The following is a 19,587-nucleotide window of genomic DNA, read 5'->3' on the forward strand; positions in this document are numbered from 1 at the left end:
CTTTCCCCGAAAAGAAAATACCTCCTACTCTTAGTACCTACCTTACCAAAATAGGAAAGGTGCAAGTACCTTTCCGACCACTATAACTTACCTTAGTATAATCCTAGTTTTTCCTAGAGAAAACGATCCTTTCCACGCTTCTTTCCTGATTTACTTTTCACAATCGGCAAATCTGGCCTTAACGTTACCAGGCACCACTGTTAGAGTACACCAGGCGTGTGGCAGTACCGCCTAAATTATCCCGGCTCAAGTGCGTAGGCCATCACCATAAAGGCAACATCAGCACAAACGCACTTCAAACGGAACAATTCTTGGTCTGTCGGGTAACGTCCCGATACAACCACCGGTTCTCGGATCGAACAAGCATACCCCGCACAAAGACGAGTCCAGAGATATTACAACCACAATTTTTACATCACAGGCATAAACATTATTACAAACTGGTTCTAAAACATTAATACAAGACCAAACGTAGTAAAACAGTTATACAAACCATAACTTAAGTTCAGAGTTTAAAACAGCGGAAGATAAAACACGACGGCTACAACACGTCGCAAAAGGACACCAGGCTAGCCCAAGCATGGTATCACTCGTCATAGTTATTGCCGGTCGCAGACGTATCCCACTCTACGGACCAGCCAGGAGGCAACGAGCAAGGGTAGGTCAAGCTAGCGATCTGATCCTCAAAACTCATACCTGAAAAAGGGTTTCAACAGCAAGGCTGAGTATTCTAATACTCAGCAAGACTTAACCGCCAACGATTATAAGTATCCCACTTTAGCTAGACTATGCAAGGTTTTGTGAAGCTCTAGTTTTCCTTTTGCTGAAAAACAATAAAGAGTATGTCCTTACTTTCAAGTTTTAGCTTTCAAGATTCTAGTTGATTAACCATTCTATGTAAGCAACTACTATTCAATCATGGTAGAACTTTAAGCAAACATCAAGATTGATCATAATATTATTGCTCTTCTTACTCTGTGTGGCAAAGAGATCAAGCAGTCTCATTTCATCGTGAGAGGCGGACGATTCTGAATCGAAATTCAACCTTGCAAGGATAAACCTAGCTCACACGTCTGGAACACCGTCGGGTCATTCCCAAACAACCGTTGACCTTTCTTTCCGGCTTGTGGATAGGAACACTCTCCCCGACTACAGGGCTCCAAGGTCCACCCTTCTACGAGGTCCACCCTTGTCCCTTGAAGTCGCAGTGTTGCGCAACATAAAAATAAAACCTATCCCTAAGAGAGAGTGTCAGGTATATCCACTCCCCGGTCCAATCGGCTACTAGGCTTGCCGCGTACCATATTGACGGCATGTGGCTAGTAATTTCAAAGACTTAACCAACGCTACCACACACCGCGACCTTAGCAAGTTCATTAACACAGACGGGGTCTCACATGAAGTTATGATATCGATCACAACCCCGTCCGTCGTCCTTATATTGTTAACAGAAAGTAAACAGGCAATTCCTATAAAGCTCGCGAGTGACAGGCAATCACTCGACTTTTACCGGTCCTATAAGCTTAGCAAGTAGTCGAACTCAAGTCTAGTGTTCAGTACATAGGTTCCTAGGATCATGCATCTAGGGTTTCAATTCAAATCCTAAGAACTGTAAATGCACAAGTAAGTAATACAGTAAATGATATTAATTTGAAGTATAGGTTATGTTCGGGGCTTGCCTTCTCGATAGTTGCTAACTATTTCAGCCCTAGGCTCTTCCGAACTTTGGTCCGGGGCTTCAGTTAGTTCAGCAGTGTTTACTTGAGCTTCGAGATCACCTCCGTCAGTCTCCGGGATCAGCTCGTACGTCCCGTCCGATAAGGCAGTCGTGTCTATATGTAATGCAAGAACAACATTATAAATACACACATGGGCAATCGTTTATAGAGTAGTTAAATACCAAAATTAACTACACAAGGCATCATGATCAACAGTACAAAAGAAGTTGACTAACTTTATAAACAAGTGGGGGTGATTTTCTTATAACAAACAAAACATAGTTTGCTAACAAATCAACTACTCATAGTACAAACTGTAACAAAAGCTTCCAAAATTACCCTAAACAGAACATGAACAAAGCAATCAACCCTGTAAAAATCATGCCAAGACATGTAGCCATTTAATCACAACAAATCATTCATGCAGGCAACACCTAGCACAAGCTTGAATTATATAGGTCAAACTAGAGAAAATGGAAGCTCAAAATTTAACAGGAGGTTGACACAGAAAAGAACTAGCAACTGCGAATTTTTCATGATTTTATCTATAAAGAAATAAATATGAGAAAATAAACAAAACAGACAACAGATTAGCAAGATTTATTTTTATCCCCTGATCTAACCATGAACTGAAGCTCAAACTTCTGGACAAGCTAAGATACTCCAGATGAACACTCAGGAATAAATTCAGGATTTATCAAGAAAAGAAACTATTTATCATAAATAAAGTCTATTAAACAAGGAGTAAATCAAATAAATAGCTACACAATAGAACTGATCATGAAATTTTTATAGAAAAGCTAGTGTTACATGAGTAAACTACCATAAAAGTTTCACTGCAAGACATGGCTTTATGCAGTAGTTAAGAAAAAGATGAAATCAACTAATATTTATGCACTAGAAACACAAATCAAAATCTACAGCAAAAACTTGCAACTAAAGCCTAACATATTATAGTTCTACTGCATAGAGCTCTTCAAGAGGATTCCAAAACATCAAGATTTGCTATTTTACGAATTTTCTACGAATTGATATTGAATTTCAAAGATCACTGAAAATCATCACAAAGAAGTCCCTAAGGCACTATTCCTATGTGTCTTGAGCTATTCAAATAACCCCCTGGGGTTTCTCAAATTCTAGCACGGGGTCCTCGGCCGTGGGGAAAAGCACAGAGGGAGGATGGCCGGCCAAATCCGGCGATGGTGAGTGCCGGCGGCGAGAGTGGAGGGGCATGGGAGGTTAAGGAGACCAAGGCGCACCTCTGGGTGGCTTTGGAGCTCGAGAGGAGGGCCGGAGATGGCGGGTCGACGGCGAGCGGCGGCTTGCGGGCTTGGAGCACGGCGGCGGGGTGGCTCCGGTGGGGTTCGGGCGAGGGGAAGTGGCTTGGGAGTTGCGCGAGGGCAAGGCGGTGCTTGCTAGGGGGTCAGAGCGGGCGGAGGAGCGGCGGTGAGGCGGCTCCGCGGCGGGGTGAGCTCGCCGGGGTTCGGGGTGGTGCGGCGGCGGCGTTCCGAGGCGTGGGCGCGAGGGAAAAGCAAGAGAGCGAGGGGAATGGGTTTCTGGGGTTCCGTTATTGCTCGGGTGCGCGTGAGGAGAGGGCGGCGGGCGCTGCCCGGGGCTGTCCACGGCGACGGTGAGGTGGCGGCCGTCGGGGCGGTTCTGGAAGCTGCAGGGCGCGTGGCACGGCCGGGGAACTCCAGCGCGAGGCAACAGGAGGGGGAGGAGGAGCGGTGCGACGCGTGGGTGCCAGCGCGAGGCGGAGTAATGGCCGGGAAAGCTTTCCCCGGCGCCGGCGGTGGCGCTGTCGGTGGGCGGCGGCGAGAACAGAGCAGGGAGGTGGGAGATGGAAATAAGGGCGATTTTGCAATTACCAAAAATTCCAGGGACTAAACTGTAAACCAGCGATAACTTTTAAACCAAAGCTCAAATGGAAAAGTGCCCAACATGAAAGTTGTTCAACTTTTCAAGATCTACAACTTTGATGTTGTGCAAAAATTTATTTGACCAAAGATTCAAGAGCTAAAATTAAAATCATTGAAGGGATTTTGAATTCTAGGAATTTTGTCTTTTTCAAAGCAAATACACTTCAAATGTAGACTTACAAGCAAAATTGGATGCCATGCAATAAATGCACTGAAATTTTGCAGAAACACCCTCCACAAAAGCTATATTCAGAAATAACTAAAGAAAGGACCTTGCATAAAATCATAATTACACATATAGCCTTTTATAATTACAAAAAGATCCTTTTTAAGCATTTGAAGCACATGATGCATAGCAAACATACACAATTACTGTGCAGACACCTATTTAATTACTGTGCAGACACCCGGGGTGTTACAAGGAGCTCCTGAAGTTTAAGTAGTAAGCTGGTTGCTTCTTCTCTCTGTGTTTTATCAGATGGTAGTTTCTTATTGATCCATCTCGGTCTGTTCATGTAAACATCTGGTGATGTTTCATGTCCAAAACTTGGATTACTGAAGATGGTAAAGTAAATGGAATGAAACCATTATTGTTAATTTCTAGCAGAGAAAAGCTTGGTAGCGAAATTCTTTAGACCTTCAAAATGAGAGGTTAGGAAGGACCAATGAGCCAAGGACAGTTGCATACAATAAAATGGCTCTTGCCCTGCAGTTCAGGCTAACTTACGGCTATGACAAGCCTGACCTTAAGGTTTAACAAGTAACAACACACTATGGGCTAACACCACTACTAATTAGTAATTACGCTAGGAGACGGCTAACTCTCGGCCATCAGACAAAATTCCTATGATCAAACCAGCAGCTGCACAAAATCCAGGTACCAGAAGCTGCAAGCAGGGGTCATCTTTCACCAATAAGTGCCATGGCCCAAGAGCCGCCTCCTCTTGAAGGTCTCCTTGAAGCACGCCTGCCTGAGCTCCTTCGTCTCCTCATCCAGCATCACCTCGGGCCTCTCCTCGATCAGCTTCTTCGTCCGCTGCAGTCTTTCCACCAAGCTCCTTGTCTGGTGCCCGTCCTCTTGGGCATTCGGCCTCCCGAGCTCCTGCAGGAGCAGGACACGCGCTCCGTGTTCGTCAGTTCTCGCATAGAAATCTTAATAGCTGAAACGAATTTGATCCCAGTGCTAGAGCGAGAGATGAGCAGAACCTGAACGTTGTCGATGAGTGTCTGCAGGCTCTTCACCTTGCGGTGCGGCCACCGCGGGATGCCGAGCTCCCTGCACCTCTTCTTCAAGACCGTGAGCCCCACGTTGAGCTCCCGCGCCGCTTGCTTGATCGACATGGACAAATACCGGGACACCAGCTCGAACGTCAATCCCTGCTTCTTCCCTGGTCCACTTCTCGGACCTTCGTCGCTCTTGCGGCGCGCGTCCTCCTCCTCCACCAGAGCCCAGAAACTGGCGAAGTCGACCTCAGAGAGGCAGCCAAGCTCTTCTGCATTTACTGGATAAAGTAAGAACATGAGCTCTAGAAACTTTTGAACTAGTGCTAGATTCCTCGCACGCATCCTTGTTTACACAAGGGCCATGGTAGTATGGTATGGTACCTTGAGAGAAGCTGCTCTCTGGAAAAGAAATGGCACATAAATGAGTTTCCTCTCCGAGCAGGTAGTCAGCACTGGAGTGTGGGAGAAAGATTAGTTAGTAGCTCCGATCAAAGTTTCTAGCACACTCACGAGAGAACCGATGGCACCGCGAATCGGAGAGTGCTTACCTGAAATCCTGGAACTGAAAGTAGCCCTCGTCCTCGTGGAGTTTGAGCCCATGGTAGTAGCGGTACCCTTTCTCGTAGAATCGGAGCTCTTCCATGGCGGAGTCGTTGAGGACCGATGGCTGGAGACTCAGACGGTGTCGTTCCTCGTCGCCTTCTCCCTGATCGCGCTCTCCGTGGCAGTGCGCGCCCACCGGCGTGTCCCCAAGGCCTGGCTCCTGCCGGTTGCGCCGCGGCCGCTCGTCTCGCCGGCGCCGCGCGCGTTCCAGGCGCTGGCAGGCCCGGGCGGCGGCCGAGCTGTGGGTTCTTCTCCGTCGCGGCAGTGCTCGTATACGTGCTCTGCAGCAAGCACGACCAGCTATGAGCCTACGACGCCGAGGAGAGCAGTGCGCTTGACGGAGGAGGCGGTGCCACAAGGTGCAGGACGATTAACGAAGGGTGCTAGGTCTAGGAGATGGCTCACTAGGAGCGAGAGACACCAACTATAGGGGGATACTGGAGTGTTTCCGTACTTGAGTTGCAGATTGCAGAACCCGAAGTACACTGCCAGTGACCAATCGTTTCATCCAATTTGGCAATGCCATTATTAGAAAATTCTCGATTCCCAACACATAACCATTTTTGAAGCCTCATCTCTTTTCTCTCACCTAGGCGCATGCGTTCGTGTTCATATACTGTGAACGCCAAATATAAAAGATTTTTTTTAGATAAAGGATGAACATCATCCGGCCTCTACGTCCAGGGACATACACAACCAATTATTAAAAATTTTAATACAAAAATGAAACAGCAAAACCAGTCTCAAACAAGAGAAAATGAAGCTAAAGCAAACGGTAATTGTGCTTCCACCCTCCTTGTGTTTATTCTAGAGTGACCATCTCAATCTTTGTGCCCAGCGAGGAGAGTGTGTTCATAGCCTGCTCGTTACGCTGCAGCTGTTACCAGAAATGTAACCAATACGTTCCCCTAAAAATAACCTGCATAATCGAATTAAATTTGGTTCTGTTGAAAACAATGTCATTCCGACTACCCCAGATAGCCCAGCAAATAACAGTAACCCCTACCCAAATCAATTGTCTAATCTTAATATGCTGATTAGAGAGCCAGGAACTAAACATCTGGATCTAGGCGGTGTTAAACCGGTAGCAAAAAAGATAACCCTCCAAACCATTCTCGCATAATGGTAGTCCAAGAAAAGATATTTGATAGTCTCATTACTATTACATCCACAACAATTTTGGCTTCCTATCCAATTTTTTCTAGCGAGGTTATCTTTAGTTAATATTTATGCCCCTTTACAGATACCAGAGGAAAATCTTGATTTTTAGAGGGATCTTTAATGTCCAGATGAACTTATGTCTAAAAGGTGGTTGTTTGTCTATAAGATGCAAATACCAAAATCAAACTGTGTATAATCCAGATTTGATTAAGTTCCATCTAAAGGTATATGTCTTATCCACCAGATTGACATGAGCGATTTGGGCTACCAGATTCTGCCATTCGACAAGTGTATTATCCACTAGTGCCCTCCTGAAAGAAATATTCAGGAGTTGTGTAGCCATAACTTTTGCCACAGTAGCGTGAGGATCACGTATAATATTATACAAAGATGGATATATAACTCTGAATGGCAAAGCGCCTACCCAAATATCGTCCCAAAAACAAGTGTTACTCCCATCTTTGATATCAAAGGGTCTGCTAGCCAAAACCTCATCTTTAATCATCATAAGAACCCTCAAAAAAATGGGAATCATAAGTGAGCATGCACTGATGCACAAGTGAGCATATATACTATCAATTTCCATGCTTCTTCCCTTGAAAGTTTCCTTTGTCCGATAATCTAATCAACATTTACAAGGGAAAAAATACGCAAGGTAGCCTTGCATGCCCCTCTATTCTATTTAATACAACTATTTCCAAAACGGAAATGTTAACTTATCTAAAAGAAGTGATGCATATATATGATGATATGATATCGATGAGTCGTTGCAGCAAATCCTTTTCACTAACGAGAAGTACATGTACATGGTGACGTGATTAACTAGGTGATAATTAAGCATAATTTGGATCATCTTCCTCGATCATTATGCTAAGATGAAATAGATCTATCAAAAAAATGGAGGAAGTATCATTGTATATTTGATCTTATAATTTTCTTTAGCACATATATGGCCTTTTGCTAGCAACGAAGAACGAAATAAAATCTTGGAAAATGTATGTAACACATATAGGTGCAGCGGACGCAACTCGAGGTAGGGGCATCACCTTCAAGGAGTATATAGTATATACATGTCACTTCACCATTTTGTAGAGAAATACCCTCATTCCTATACAGTGCCGGCCACGCTGATAACAAAAGAAACAAGCTCCATGCCTAAATTATACAGATATGAGGATATAGATGAGATGAATCTCTTTGTATGATTGCAGGGTGTTTAGTTGGTGAAAAAGTTTAAATTTGGATACTGTAGCACATCTTGTTGTTATTTGGTAATTAATATTCAATTATGAATTAATTAGGCTTAAAAGATTCGCCTCGTCCTAATTAGTCAAAGTGTATAATTAATTATTTTTTCAACTATATTTAATACTACATGCATGTGTCCGAAAATCCGTCATGTTAAAGGCAAGAAAATAAAGGCCTGGCCGCTACCAGGGCGTTGTGACCAGGGTTCACCAAACCGGTGGGACTGTTACCAAACCGGCCCAAATTCAAAATTTAAATTTAAATTTAAAAAAATGAAAAATTCTCAAAAAAATCCTAAAAATACTTCAAGGTGCGACGAATCTAATGGTGTCAAATTTTCTCAAAAATTCGTTCATTTAGTATAGTTTGCGGGGATTTAAAGTTAAACGAATAAAAAGCGTACATACAAAAATATACAAATACAATGTAAAAATAGTAAAAAAGAATTGGAGGGCTCATTTAGACTAAAACATGTTATAAAAACATTTATTTAGTATACTTTGTGGGCATTTGAATTTAAACCAAAAAAAATTGAATTTGGCCGGTTAGCAGTCAAACCGACCGGTATACCGGTACGAACCGTTTGCACAGAGGTTTTAAATTCAAATTTGACTTCAACCAGTTTGGACCGGTTTCCGGCCAAACCGGTCCGGTATACCGGTATCGGACCCCGCCGGTTTGGCCGGACAAGTCGGTAACTTAAACACTCGTTGTGACAGCATACGCCCCAGAGAAACGTTTGTTTAATTGTGTGTAAATGGGGCAACATACACCTAACATTCAATGCAGCACAGTGATTATGACGTTCTTCTGACTCATGATTGCGCACGGGTCTCATCGGATTCCATGGCAATGGCGCCATCCAAGGTTTTGCAGAGTACTATTCCAAATGCTCAAAACAGCTTCCAAATGCAACTCTGGTCCCGTTTGGTTTCTTAGAATTCTAGGAAATCAACACTTTGACTGCTAATTACAGTGTCAAACTAAATCAGTTTACAAAACCAACTCTAAAATCCCTGCACCAGGAATCTTGAAGAATCTAATGAGACCTTTGACCGGGTAATTAGAGGATGGTAACTGTAGCATCAATATAGCCAATTAGCGATTAATTACCATCATTAGATTCGTCGCAAAAAATTACACTCATTCCTCAAAAAGTTTTGCAAATAAACTTCATTTAGGCTTTATTTAGTTCCCTTCAAAATTTCAAAACTTTACAAGATTCCACATCACATCGAATCTTTGAACGCATGCATGAAGTATTAAATGTAGCTAAATAAAATAATTAATTACATAATTTATCTATAATTTGCTAGACGAATCTTTTGAGTCTAATTAACCGATAGTGAAATAATAATTATTAAATATAAACGAAAGTGCTACGGTGCTAACAAAGCCTGGATTCTCTTCTCGAAGATCGTGTACAGGAGAAGCAAACAAGACCTGGATCCCTTGGTCCTCACTGGTACTATCAGATTGCGTGCAAAGCTCGGACATCTCAAGTACTCCGTAGACCAATAGCAGTGCTGCGGAAACCGGCCGGCAGAAATACTTTTCGCTTGCAGTTGCAGAGCTGGCTTCCGGATCGGCGGCTTGCACGAGGAACGGCGGCGCGCGGATGCATGCTGCGTCAATTGGAGACCCACCGTTCAGCTAGGCCTGCGCCGCTGCGTGCGCGTCTACAAGAAAAAAATATTACCGTGCCAGTGCCATTAATACAGCCAGAATTACCGTGCCAAAGAGAATGCATAGACGATAATCCCAAATCCTTAAGGCTCTAGACAAACAAACCAAGGTTCATATATAGAAATAAAATTTTTTACCCAGTCATGCAGCCAAAAGGCCACATGCGTCGTTTCTTGTACAAAAATATAAAGTTCCATATAGAGAAACAAAATTTTTTACATAATCATACATTCAGAAGGCCATATGCATCGTTATCTGAGCCTCCATGGATTAATAAAACGGCAACGCTACTTATCTCGGCTCGGTTGGCATAATCTGGATTCTGGAGATGAATCCAATCCAAAGTCAATGCTAAATGTAACAAGTCACCACACGCTAGTGCAGCAAACCCCTCCGATTCAAGGCCACTAGCTCAGATTTAGGGCATGGGCATATGCTACCAGCATCCTAACTGTAAAGAACTGCACAGGCTGATAGCTAGCGTGCTTACTCTTTGGAAACAGTTCGATTGGGCAGCAGCTCTCGATGGGCTAGCTATTAAATCGAGCTATTAAGCACCCTCAAGTGATTTATTTTCCTTGATAAGTTACTTCCACACTATATCACCCAAAAACTTGAGAGCTGGAACGCCTCTGATCTCCATGTCCACAAGTGGTGCTTGGATAATGTTCAACCCCATCAACTCTGGATCATTCCTTATCATGTCCAAGGCACGTGTTTGATCCTGCATGAAAAAAAACACATGAATGTCCCTGCAGGTTGGTAGTTTCTAGAAGAACCAGTAACTAGCAGAAATCTAAACTGTTCTCCAGCACCTTTCGTTTTATAGCACAAAATTTACAATCTGACGTTCAAGGTGGTAGAACTTGGTTCACGATGAGTCTCCTTACAGGTACACTTTCCTTTTGCAACGAAGAATGCAGCCTTGATGACTCACTGATTGCCATCACCTGAAAAATGCCAAACAAAACGAAAAGGGAAGGGTGTAAAAACATAAACATATGCAAGGGGGCTGCAGAATTAAGTGAACAATTGTTACCGTTGGGATTGTCACAATTATAAACTCCGTTGATTCCGTGTCACGAAAAAGCTCTCGCACTTTTACCATCCTTTCTCTTAGTTGCTCCAATTTGTTGGCCTTTAGTAGTAGCAGCATGAGTTAAAGCTTTGAAACACCCATGAAGAAGCAATATGCTATTCCATAGGAACTGGGCAGAACACTTACTGCATCCTGCTGTTGAACCTCTTGTCCAAATACTGATTTAATAGCTGATGTGGCAGAAGCAATCTTGCTCCTCAGCTGGGGGAAAAAAGCATCGTGGTACAAATGTCATTTCAAGTTGTAAAACACCACAAAAATTCCTAATCTGATGACATATATACGCTCTGTTTGTTTGGCTGAGCAGCCAGCAGTACTGTTCTCTCATACTAAATCAGCACCAGCCACCAGCTACCAACCAGTCAGCAGTACTGTTCTCTCATAACAAATTAGCACCAGCCACCAGCCACAGCCCAGCGAACACAGCGATAACTCTCAGAAAGAGTTCCAGAGAATGACTTCACAAAAAATTCTAGTTGAGTTGCAGAGACACTAGTGGTGGTGTACAAAAAATTCTCTGGTCATATCAAGCAGTTGACAACTTTGAAATTTCACAAGTTGAATGAGGTAACAGAGCGTCATTGTGGAAATTGCATGAAAAGCTACAAATAGATAGTGCCATAACAGCAGAAGATGGAATCACTATTGAACTGTATCGCCATCAAAGCAAAACAAGATGATTCGGAAAAGGCAATACAAAATCAATTGTTCTTCATCCAGCAATCAGTATATAGTGAGGGTCATAATCTTAGCATGATAGCTTAAAACAAAGAAGCTAATAATACCTTCAGGATCTTCCCAATGGATGCATCCAGGAAGTCTGGCAATGATAGTAACCGAAGTGTATGCCCCTGCCAACAAGGAAAGGAAATAACAGATGATATAGCAATTGGGTATCTGGAGTCAACTCTGGATACAACATTATATATCATAATTACCGTTGGGGCAGTATCAAATACAATGCGGCTAAACATGCTGTACTCCTGTGCTTCAAGAAATTGCATAACCTGAATGACATGACAGCAGCAAGTCAGAAACTACGAATGGAAGAATAAGTAGGAACACCGTAAGCACAAAAAGCATGTTCTTACCTTAGAAATTGCTATTGCTTCATCCAATCCTGGTGGTGGTGTGTCCAACAGCTCCCCCAATTTTAACTCTCCAAGCTGTACTGAATAAGATCACTGTTAGCCAATTACAGAAATGAAACCGGACAGATAGATTCATGCTACTCACTAACATCAGAACCAATACAACTGAACAAGATGGTAGGATGTCACAGCTCTGAAGCATAAGAACACAGCATATGACCATTCACCTGCTCAACAAGCACCCCGAGACCCATGCTGTCCATGAAATCCTTAACCCCAGTTCCTCCATTCTTTTGATTTGCTGCCCGAAACTCTTCTCGAGCCTTCTCAGGATTTATCTGCATTGGAAGTCCATGTGTGCCACACTTAAGAAGTAAGAACTATCCACGCCAATCAAAGAGTATGTCATATGTTGTTATTACAGCCTTCAATGACTATCATACCATAGAACATTAGCCCTTGTGATTTCTTAACATACTGTCAGATTTAAATTTTTTTGAAAGAATTTGTTAGATTTAATAGCTCGCAGGATATATCTGCATTAGAATTCCCAGCATAACACGGTTAAAAACTATCCACATCAATCAATAGTAAGCCATATATTGTTAGTCCAGCCTTCACTGCCAATTGTACAATAGAACATTAACACTTGCGATCTGTAAACATATTGTGATTTAACAGTTCAATATTTTCAAAAAGTTACACATCAAATAGTTGCATTGGCCTTCATGCTACCATTTCATAAAAAGCAATAATGTGCAACTTGTGCAGGAGAAACCAATAATGTGACTAATTGTCTACGTAATTTCATCTTGCACAGAGTAAAGCTGCTGGAAATCAGTTTATATGAATGCTTATATTATCGAAACCAAAACACTAGCTACTGCACTACCACTCTGTTGTCTGCGTGTTTCAAAGTTTCTTGTCACGGTTCAGATTCTGATGTTACTAACCTCGAGCGCAAACAGGGGCGCATCAGGACCCTCTACCTGCACGAGCGTCCCGCCACTCAAATCCTGAAACGCCGAGGAAGTAAAATGAAGCAGTTCTAAGAACAATAAACTAGAGAACCAACACATCTCAAAGCAGAGTTGTTCGGCGGGGTGAGCAACCTGCGCGAAGGAGTCGCTCAGCGAGTGCGCGGGGTCGGTGGAGACGACGAGGGTGGGGTGGCCGTTGTTGGCGAAGCGCACGGCCAGCGACGCCGCGCAGCTCGTCTTCCCGACCCCACCCTTTCCCCCGAGCATGTAGTACCGCCGCCGCGTCCCGGACGTCATCTCCTGGAACCCCAGCTCCTCCGCCCCCTCCTTCGCGGGCGGGGCGGCCTCCGGCGCAGCCGCCGACGCCGCCGCGGGCAGCCATGCGGGACGTCCCGGGCGCCGCCGCGGGAGGCGTACGACGCAGCGGGCCTGCGACGGCAGCGTGAGGCGGCGCGCGGCGGCGTGGAGGCCCGGCGAGGCGGTCGCGAGCATCGTGGCGAGCGGGGGACGAGGGCGGATTGCTTGGGTTTCTCTTTTCGCTTCGCTTCTGGCGACGAGTCTCCTCCGCTCTCGGTCTCGCTCCACCGCGGAGCACCAACCGGCGTAGCCAGAGGTGCCACGCCGACGATGTGGCAAGGCAGCCCAAGTGCCCAACCAACAATACAGCCCGCGACCTGAAAAAAAATAATACAGCCCACTAATATGGGGACACGAGCCCACGTAGCGAAATCAGCCCGTAGGCCGTAACCCTGCTAATGGGTGGTAACCCGCAATGTACCGAACCCCACCCAAAATTAATATACTTAGGTATCCAACCCTACCCAACTCAATTAGTTGATTTTTCAACTCTAACCAACCGCTCCATTACAAATGGATAACCCATAAAAATTCATAAGTTCTACTTATATATAGAAATTTAGTGGCTCCTTTTTGGCGTGGGGTCCACATGTACGTCTAGCTACGCTACTTTGCACAGAGTTGCTGGCAGTCATATTAAATCATCTCAAACAAATTTCAGTCAATTTTATAGTGTGAACGCGATGTTTTATTTCTATGGTCCGACTCTTGATGTGGGACCCACGTATACATCTAGACACACTTCTTTGCACAGAGTAACTGCCAGTCGTACTTAATCATCTCCAAAAAATTCAGTCAATTTCGATAAAATTTTATAGTCTGAACGCTAGATTTTATTTCTAGAGTCCGGCTCTTTAATGTGGGCCCATGTGTAGATCTAGCCACACTCAACAAATTTCAGTCAATTTTGACAAAATTTTATGGTGTGAACGCGAGGTTTTATTTCTAGAGTCCGGCTCTTGACGTGGGGTCCACATGTAGGTCTAGCCACACAGCTTTACACAGAGTAGCTGTCAGTCATACTAAGTCATCTCAAACAAATTTCATTTAATTTTGATAAATTTTTATAGTGTGAACGCGAGGTTTTATTTCCAGGATCCGACTATCTACGCGGGACGCACATTTATTTATAGTTATACTATTTTTCACAAAATATCCATTTCAACCCACCACAACCCGTATTTGCATAGAACCCGATCCACCTCACCCCATTATCTAATACAATCCATTTTGACTCATCCAAACACACACCACATCAAAACCCACCCCATAAAACTCATTTCAACCCAACCCATTAGCAGGCCTAGGCCGTGACAAGCCCAGATCGCGTTGCGGCCCGCTCATCTTGTACGGGCGGAATGAATTCAGCAAGCGGGGCAGCAATTCAGCCCATCGAGCCATGCCTAGCTAGCAGCCCAACCCATGATGTAGCAGATGTCATTGTGTACGTGTACCCAATTGTCGTATCCCTAGCCGCGGCGGTCGTCGGCGACGTGAACGCGAGCAATCGGAAGAGCAGACGCGATAACTTGGGGGAGGGGAAGAACCCTAACCCCCACTCGATTTCCTTTCCTTTTTTCTTTAGTTTCAAAATTTGTTTCTCCTTTACATGGCGTGGGTATTCATACCCAGAGGCCAACGCACACACTGGGCCCACAATGCCCCGCTGGACACACACACGTCACGCATCCGATGTGGCCGTCGCACCGCGCGTGACACCTCCCCCCGCTGGAGAGACTGCTTGTCCACAAGCAGCAGATGTAGGAAATCACTGTCGTAGCACATACAAGTCCTCCCATGTCGCTGAATCCACTGGCAGGTGAGACCATTTGACCAGTACTTGTGGAATGGCAGCATTTTCCCTTCTTGACCAACCGACGCTCCAGAATCCCCTCCGGTTGAAGCGTGACAGTATCCAGGTGAGCTATCTTGGTCACATCTGAATACACAGGAGAATAGTTAGCAGTAAACGGTTTCAATTGGGAGACATGAAAGATGTCGTGTATCTTGCAATCAGCAGGTAAAGCCAAGCGATAAGCCACTTCACCGATCTTCTCTGTAACAGAATAGGGCCCAAAGTATTTGAAAGCCAACTTAGGAAATGGTCGATTAGCCACCGAGGACTGAGCATACGGTTGTAACTTCAGTAGCACTTGTTCTCCGACTTGGAACTGACGCTCAACTCTGTTACGATCAGCATATGTCTTCATACGATTTTGAGCGCGAGCCAATTGCTCCTTCAACATGAGTAGCTGCTCCTAACGAGTGGCAAGTAACTCAGCAACTGTGGTGGAAGCATCTGAAGTTTCAGGTGGCACCGTTGGCATGATAGGATCGTGACCATATAGTGCTTTGAAGGGTGAACAGCCGAGAGCCGAGTGATATGATGAATTGTACCAAAGTTCAGCCAAAGGCAGCCAAGCTTTCCACTGTTTGGGTTTATCATGCACTGAATAGCGCAAGAACATTTCCAGACATTGATTCACCCGCTCTGTCTGCCCGTCGGTTTGGGGATGATATGCCGTGCTCATAAGCAATTGTGTACCATGTAGCTTGAACAGCTCTTTCCAAAAAGAACTCAGGAATATCTTATCACGATCACTGACAATTGTAGTGGGAAATCCATGCAATCGAATGACCTGATACAGTAGTAACTTGGCAATAGATTGTGCAGTGTAGGGATGTCTGACCGGCAAAAAATGAGCATATTTGGTCAGACGATCCACCACCACCAAGATTACTGAATAGCCTTCCACAACTGGTAAACCTTCCACGAAATCCATGGACCAATCCTGCCAAGCACCCATAGGGATAGGGAGTGGCTGTAGTAAACCGGCTGGGTGATCATGTGTGTGCTTAGCATGCTGACACACATCACATTGCTGAACAAAACTTTCTAGTGCTTGCTTCAGCCCTTTCCAATAAAAGAGACCCTTGATGCGATGATAGGTAGCGGTAATGCCAGAATGACCTCCAATAGGACTAGCATGAAATGCTGCAATAATTTTAGTTTGTAGTGCAGAATTGTTACCTATCCACAATCTCCCTTTGAAACGAATGAGACCATTCTGAAGAGAGTAGCCAGCTGAGTCAGGACTATGAATGGCAAGCTGAGTAAGCAGTTGTTGAGCCAAGCTGTCAGTTCTATACGAATTGGAAACTTCTTGGAACCAAGCTGGGTGGGACAGAGATACAGCTTGCAGAGACATGAGGTGCCCAACACGGGAGAGAGCATCAGCAACAACATTCTCTTTGTCTTGTCGATACACCACCTTGAATTGAAGCCCCATCATGCGAGTCATAGCTTTACGTTGCATTTCAGAATGAAGGTTCTGTTCAGTGAGATATGCCAAGCTTTTGTGATCAGTGCGTATCAAGAACTCTTGTAGCTGCAGATAAGGACGTCATCTTTCCACAGCCATAATTAATGCCAAAAACTCTTTCTCATATATGGACAAGTGTATGTGTGTAGGTCCTAATGCTTTGCTGAGGAAAGCCAAAGGTTTGTCATGTTGGATTAGCACTGCTCCAATACCATTGTCACAAGCATCAGTTTCCACAATAAAAGGACTGGTGAAATCAGGAAGGCCCAAAACTGGAGTAGTTACCATTGCCTCCTTCAGACTAACAAAAGCCTTTTGGGCAGTTGTGGACCACACAAACTGCCTGCATTTCAACAAATTAGTGAGTGGCTTGGCCAGCAAACCATAGTTCTTGACAAATCTTCTATAGTAGCCTGTCATCCCCAAGAATCCCCTTAACTCAGTGAAACTAGTTGGTGTAGGCTAGTTGTACATAGCACTGGTTTTGGAAGAATCAGTAGCCACTCCCTCAGCAGATATGATGTGGCCTAAATATTCAAGTTGAGACTGGGCAAAAGAACATTTGCTGTGCTTCAAGTATAACTGATGTTCCCTCAACTTGTCAAACACTTGATTAAGATGACTAAGATGAGATTCCAAAGAGGGACTGTAAATAAGAATATCATCCAGAAATACTAGCACAAACTTTCTCAGGAAAGGACCCAAAATATCATTCATGAGACATTGGAAAGTAGCTGGGGCATTTGTAAGGCCAAAAGGCATCACTCTGAACTGATAATGGCCATGATGTGTCTTGAAGGCTGTCTTATATTCATCCCCTAACAGCATCCTAATCTGATGATAGCCTGCCCTCATATCCAGTTTTGTGAAGTATTTGGCTCCAAACAATTCATCCAGAATTTCCTCAATTACTGGCATAGGGAACCTATTTTTGATGGTCAGATCATTAAGTTTACGATAATCAACACAAAATCTCCAACTACCATCCTTCTTTTGAACCAAAAGTACAGGAGAAGCAAAAGAACTAGAGCTGTGAGTAATCAACCCTGCTGCCAAGAGATCTTTTACTTGCTTCTCAATTTCAGACTTGTGTGTTGGGGAATATCTATAAGGTCTAGCATTGACAGGAACAGCAGTAGGATGTAATGGAATGGCATGATCATGTACTCTTTGTGGGGGGAAGAGTAGTAGGAATAGCAAACAGATCTAAGTATGAATCCAGCAAAGATTGCACAGCATGAGGTATCTCTGTGGAAACCTTGGTTTCAGGAGCATCCACAACTGCAAAAGCCCAGATATCATTCCCTTTGCAACATTTGACTAGCTGATCAGCAGAAAGTGGAGACAACTGTAAAGGTGGTGACTGCACCCCTTGAATGGTAATCATGTTGTCTCCATTGAGAAACTGAATGGTTTTGTTACCCCAGTCACAAGTCATGGGACTGTGAAGACTAAGCCAATCATACCCCAAAATGCCATCATAAACGTCCAAATCAAGTACTCTCATATCAGCAGAAATAGTGTGACCCTGACACCACCAAGATAACTGAGGAACCATCTTGTCAGACAAGAGAACCTCCCCATTAGGCAATTTGACTTGTTTAGGAGTTGTAGGAACTGTAGGTAATCCAGCTTTGTGCACAAATGTAGAACTGACAAAACTATTAGAGCTCCCATTATCCAAAAGTATGAGAAACACTTTGTTGTGCACTAATGCTCGAATTTGTACACATTCAGAACCAGCAGTAGAGGAAAGTGCATTTAGGGACAACTGACTAAACTCCTGCTGGAGAGAATCCTCAACAGCCAACTCGTGGAGAATCTCATCTGTTAGGTGAACATCCAAATCATTGACCACCAGAGCATTCAACTGAGGCTTGGGTCGTTTAGTGCACTTCTCAACATGGCCGGGCTCAAATTTCTCGGCACAATAGAAGCATAACCCATTTGCCTTGCGGTAGTCTCGTTCCTGTCTTTCTCTCCACAGATTACTAGTATGAGTTTGCTGTTTACCCTCAGATTTCCCACCCACAAATGGTGATTTCCCTTGGGTTGCTATTCTCTGAGCTTTATACTTTCCTCTATCAAGCATTTTTTGCTGAATCTTGGCAAGCAAAATAGCCTTGTTAACCTTGTCAGGTAACTGAAGTTGCACTGCAGTCTGAATATCATCTCGCAAACCCTTAATGAATTGGGTGACAAAAAATAATTCCCCATAACCAGAATTATGCATGGAAATTTGAAACTGCAAAGAGGCAAATTCAGAAGCATATTCTTCTACAGTTCCTTTCTGTTTCAGCATCAATAACTCATCTAAAGCTACTCTATAGTCATCAGACCCAAATTGCTCTTCCACTGCCAGGACAAACTGTAACCAAGTACCTACCCCCCCTTTTTGTAACTTGTACATCTGAAACCAACTAGCAGCATTGTCATCCAAATGCAACGAAGCAGTAGTGACCCACATGTGTTCAGGAACATTGCAAATACGAAAATAATCCATGCACTTATCTCGCCAGATTTTGGGATGGCGGCCATCAAAGCGAGGGAATGAGAGCTTAGGAATGTAAGTACGACTACCCCCCTGATGGTCAGCAACTGGACGGCCCGAAGGAAATTCGGGGTGGATGGGATGGGTCTCACCTGTAGGAACCTGAATCGGAGAAAGAGGTTGTCGTGGCGCATCTGACCCGATGAAATCCGAAGTCCACTTGTTCACAGCCTGACTCGTAACCTCCACCTTGCGAGTGAGAATCTCCTAAGCATGACCATATCCCTCCATTACCTCGGTGTTGTGAGTCAATTGAGCGCGAATCTGTTGCTGATCGCGGCCAATGTCGGTGACGCGCGCAAACAGAAGATCCAAGCTCTCCATAACTTGATCCCAGTGAGTGTCCTCCACCTGCGAACGCTCCTCCATACGGCCGAGGAGGATCTGAGTCTGCACGGAGGGCTTAGGGGGCGCCGTGGCGACTGCACCGTAGGCAGAGCAACAGCTGCTCGACTTGATGCACCTCAACGAGGCCCGAGCAGGGTCGCTAAGCCGCCGGAGTACCGCAGTCGCGCTGCGAAGCCCACGCACAGCACCGAATCTCTCGATGCCGCGCCCGTGATGCAGACCACACCGTCCCGCCGCCGCGGTAACTTCGAATCTATTACAGACCTAAGCGGCGCGAAT

General features: G+C 44.5%; 2 protein-coding genes across 2 annotated transcripts; both read right to left on the reverse strand.

The window, feature by feature from the left end:
- Nucleotides 1-4,544: 4,544 nt before the first annotated feature.
- LOC120653742 (protein RKD1-like) lies at nt 4,545-5,572 on the reverse strand. The gene is made up of 4 exons (XM_039931419.1): nt 5,410-5,572; nt 5,243-5,313; nt 4,844-5,139; nt 4,545-4,739 (listed from the first exon to the last, which is right to left on the reverse strand). The coding sequence occupies exons 1-4, from the start codon at nt 5,502-5,504 to the stop codon at nt 4,545-4,547; spliced, it is 657 nt and encodes a 218-aa protein (XP_039787353.1). The 5' UTR covers nt 5,505-5,572.
- Nucleotides 5,573-9,675: 4,103 nt separating this feature from the next.
- Nucleotides 9,676-13,278, reverse strand: LOC120657232 (ATPase GET3B-like). Its single transcript, XM_039935514.1, has 10 exons — nt 12,862-13,278; nt 12,703-12,765; nt 11,977-12,087; nt 11,750-11,824; nt 11,597-11,665; nt 11,444-11,509; nt 10,785-10,859; nt 10,599-10,697; nt 10,375-10,509; nt 9,676-10,283 (listed from the first exon to the last, which is right to left on the reverse strand). Exons 1-9 carry the CDS (start codon nt 13,219-13,221, stop codon nt 10,411-10,413), a joined length of 1,017 nt encoding a protein of 338 aa, XP_039791448.1. The 5' UTR covers nt 13,222-13,278; the 3' UTR covers nt 9,676-10,283; nt 10,375-10,410.
- Nucleotides 13,279-19,587: the final 6,309 nt, after the last annotated feature.

The sequence above is a fragment of the Panicum virgatum genome, chromosome 1N (genome assembly GCF_016808335.1).
Source record: "Panicum virgatum strain AP13 chromosome 1N, P.virgatum_v5, whole genome shotgun sequence".
Lineage (NCBI taxonomy): Eukaryota > Viridiplantae > Streptophyta > Magnoliopsida > Poales > Poaceae > Panicum > Panicum virgatum.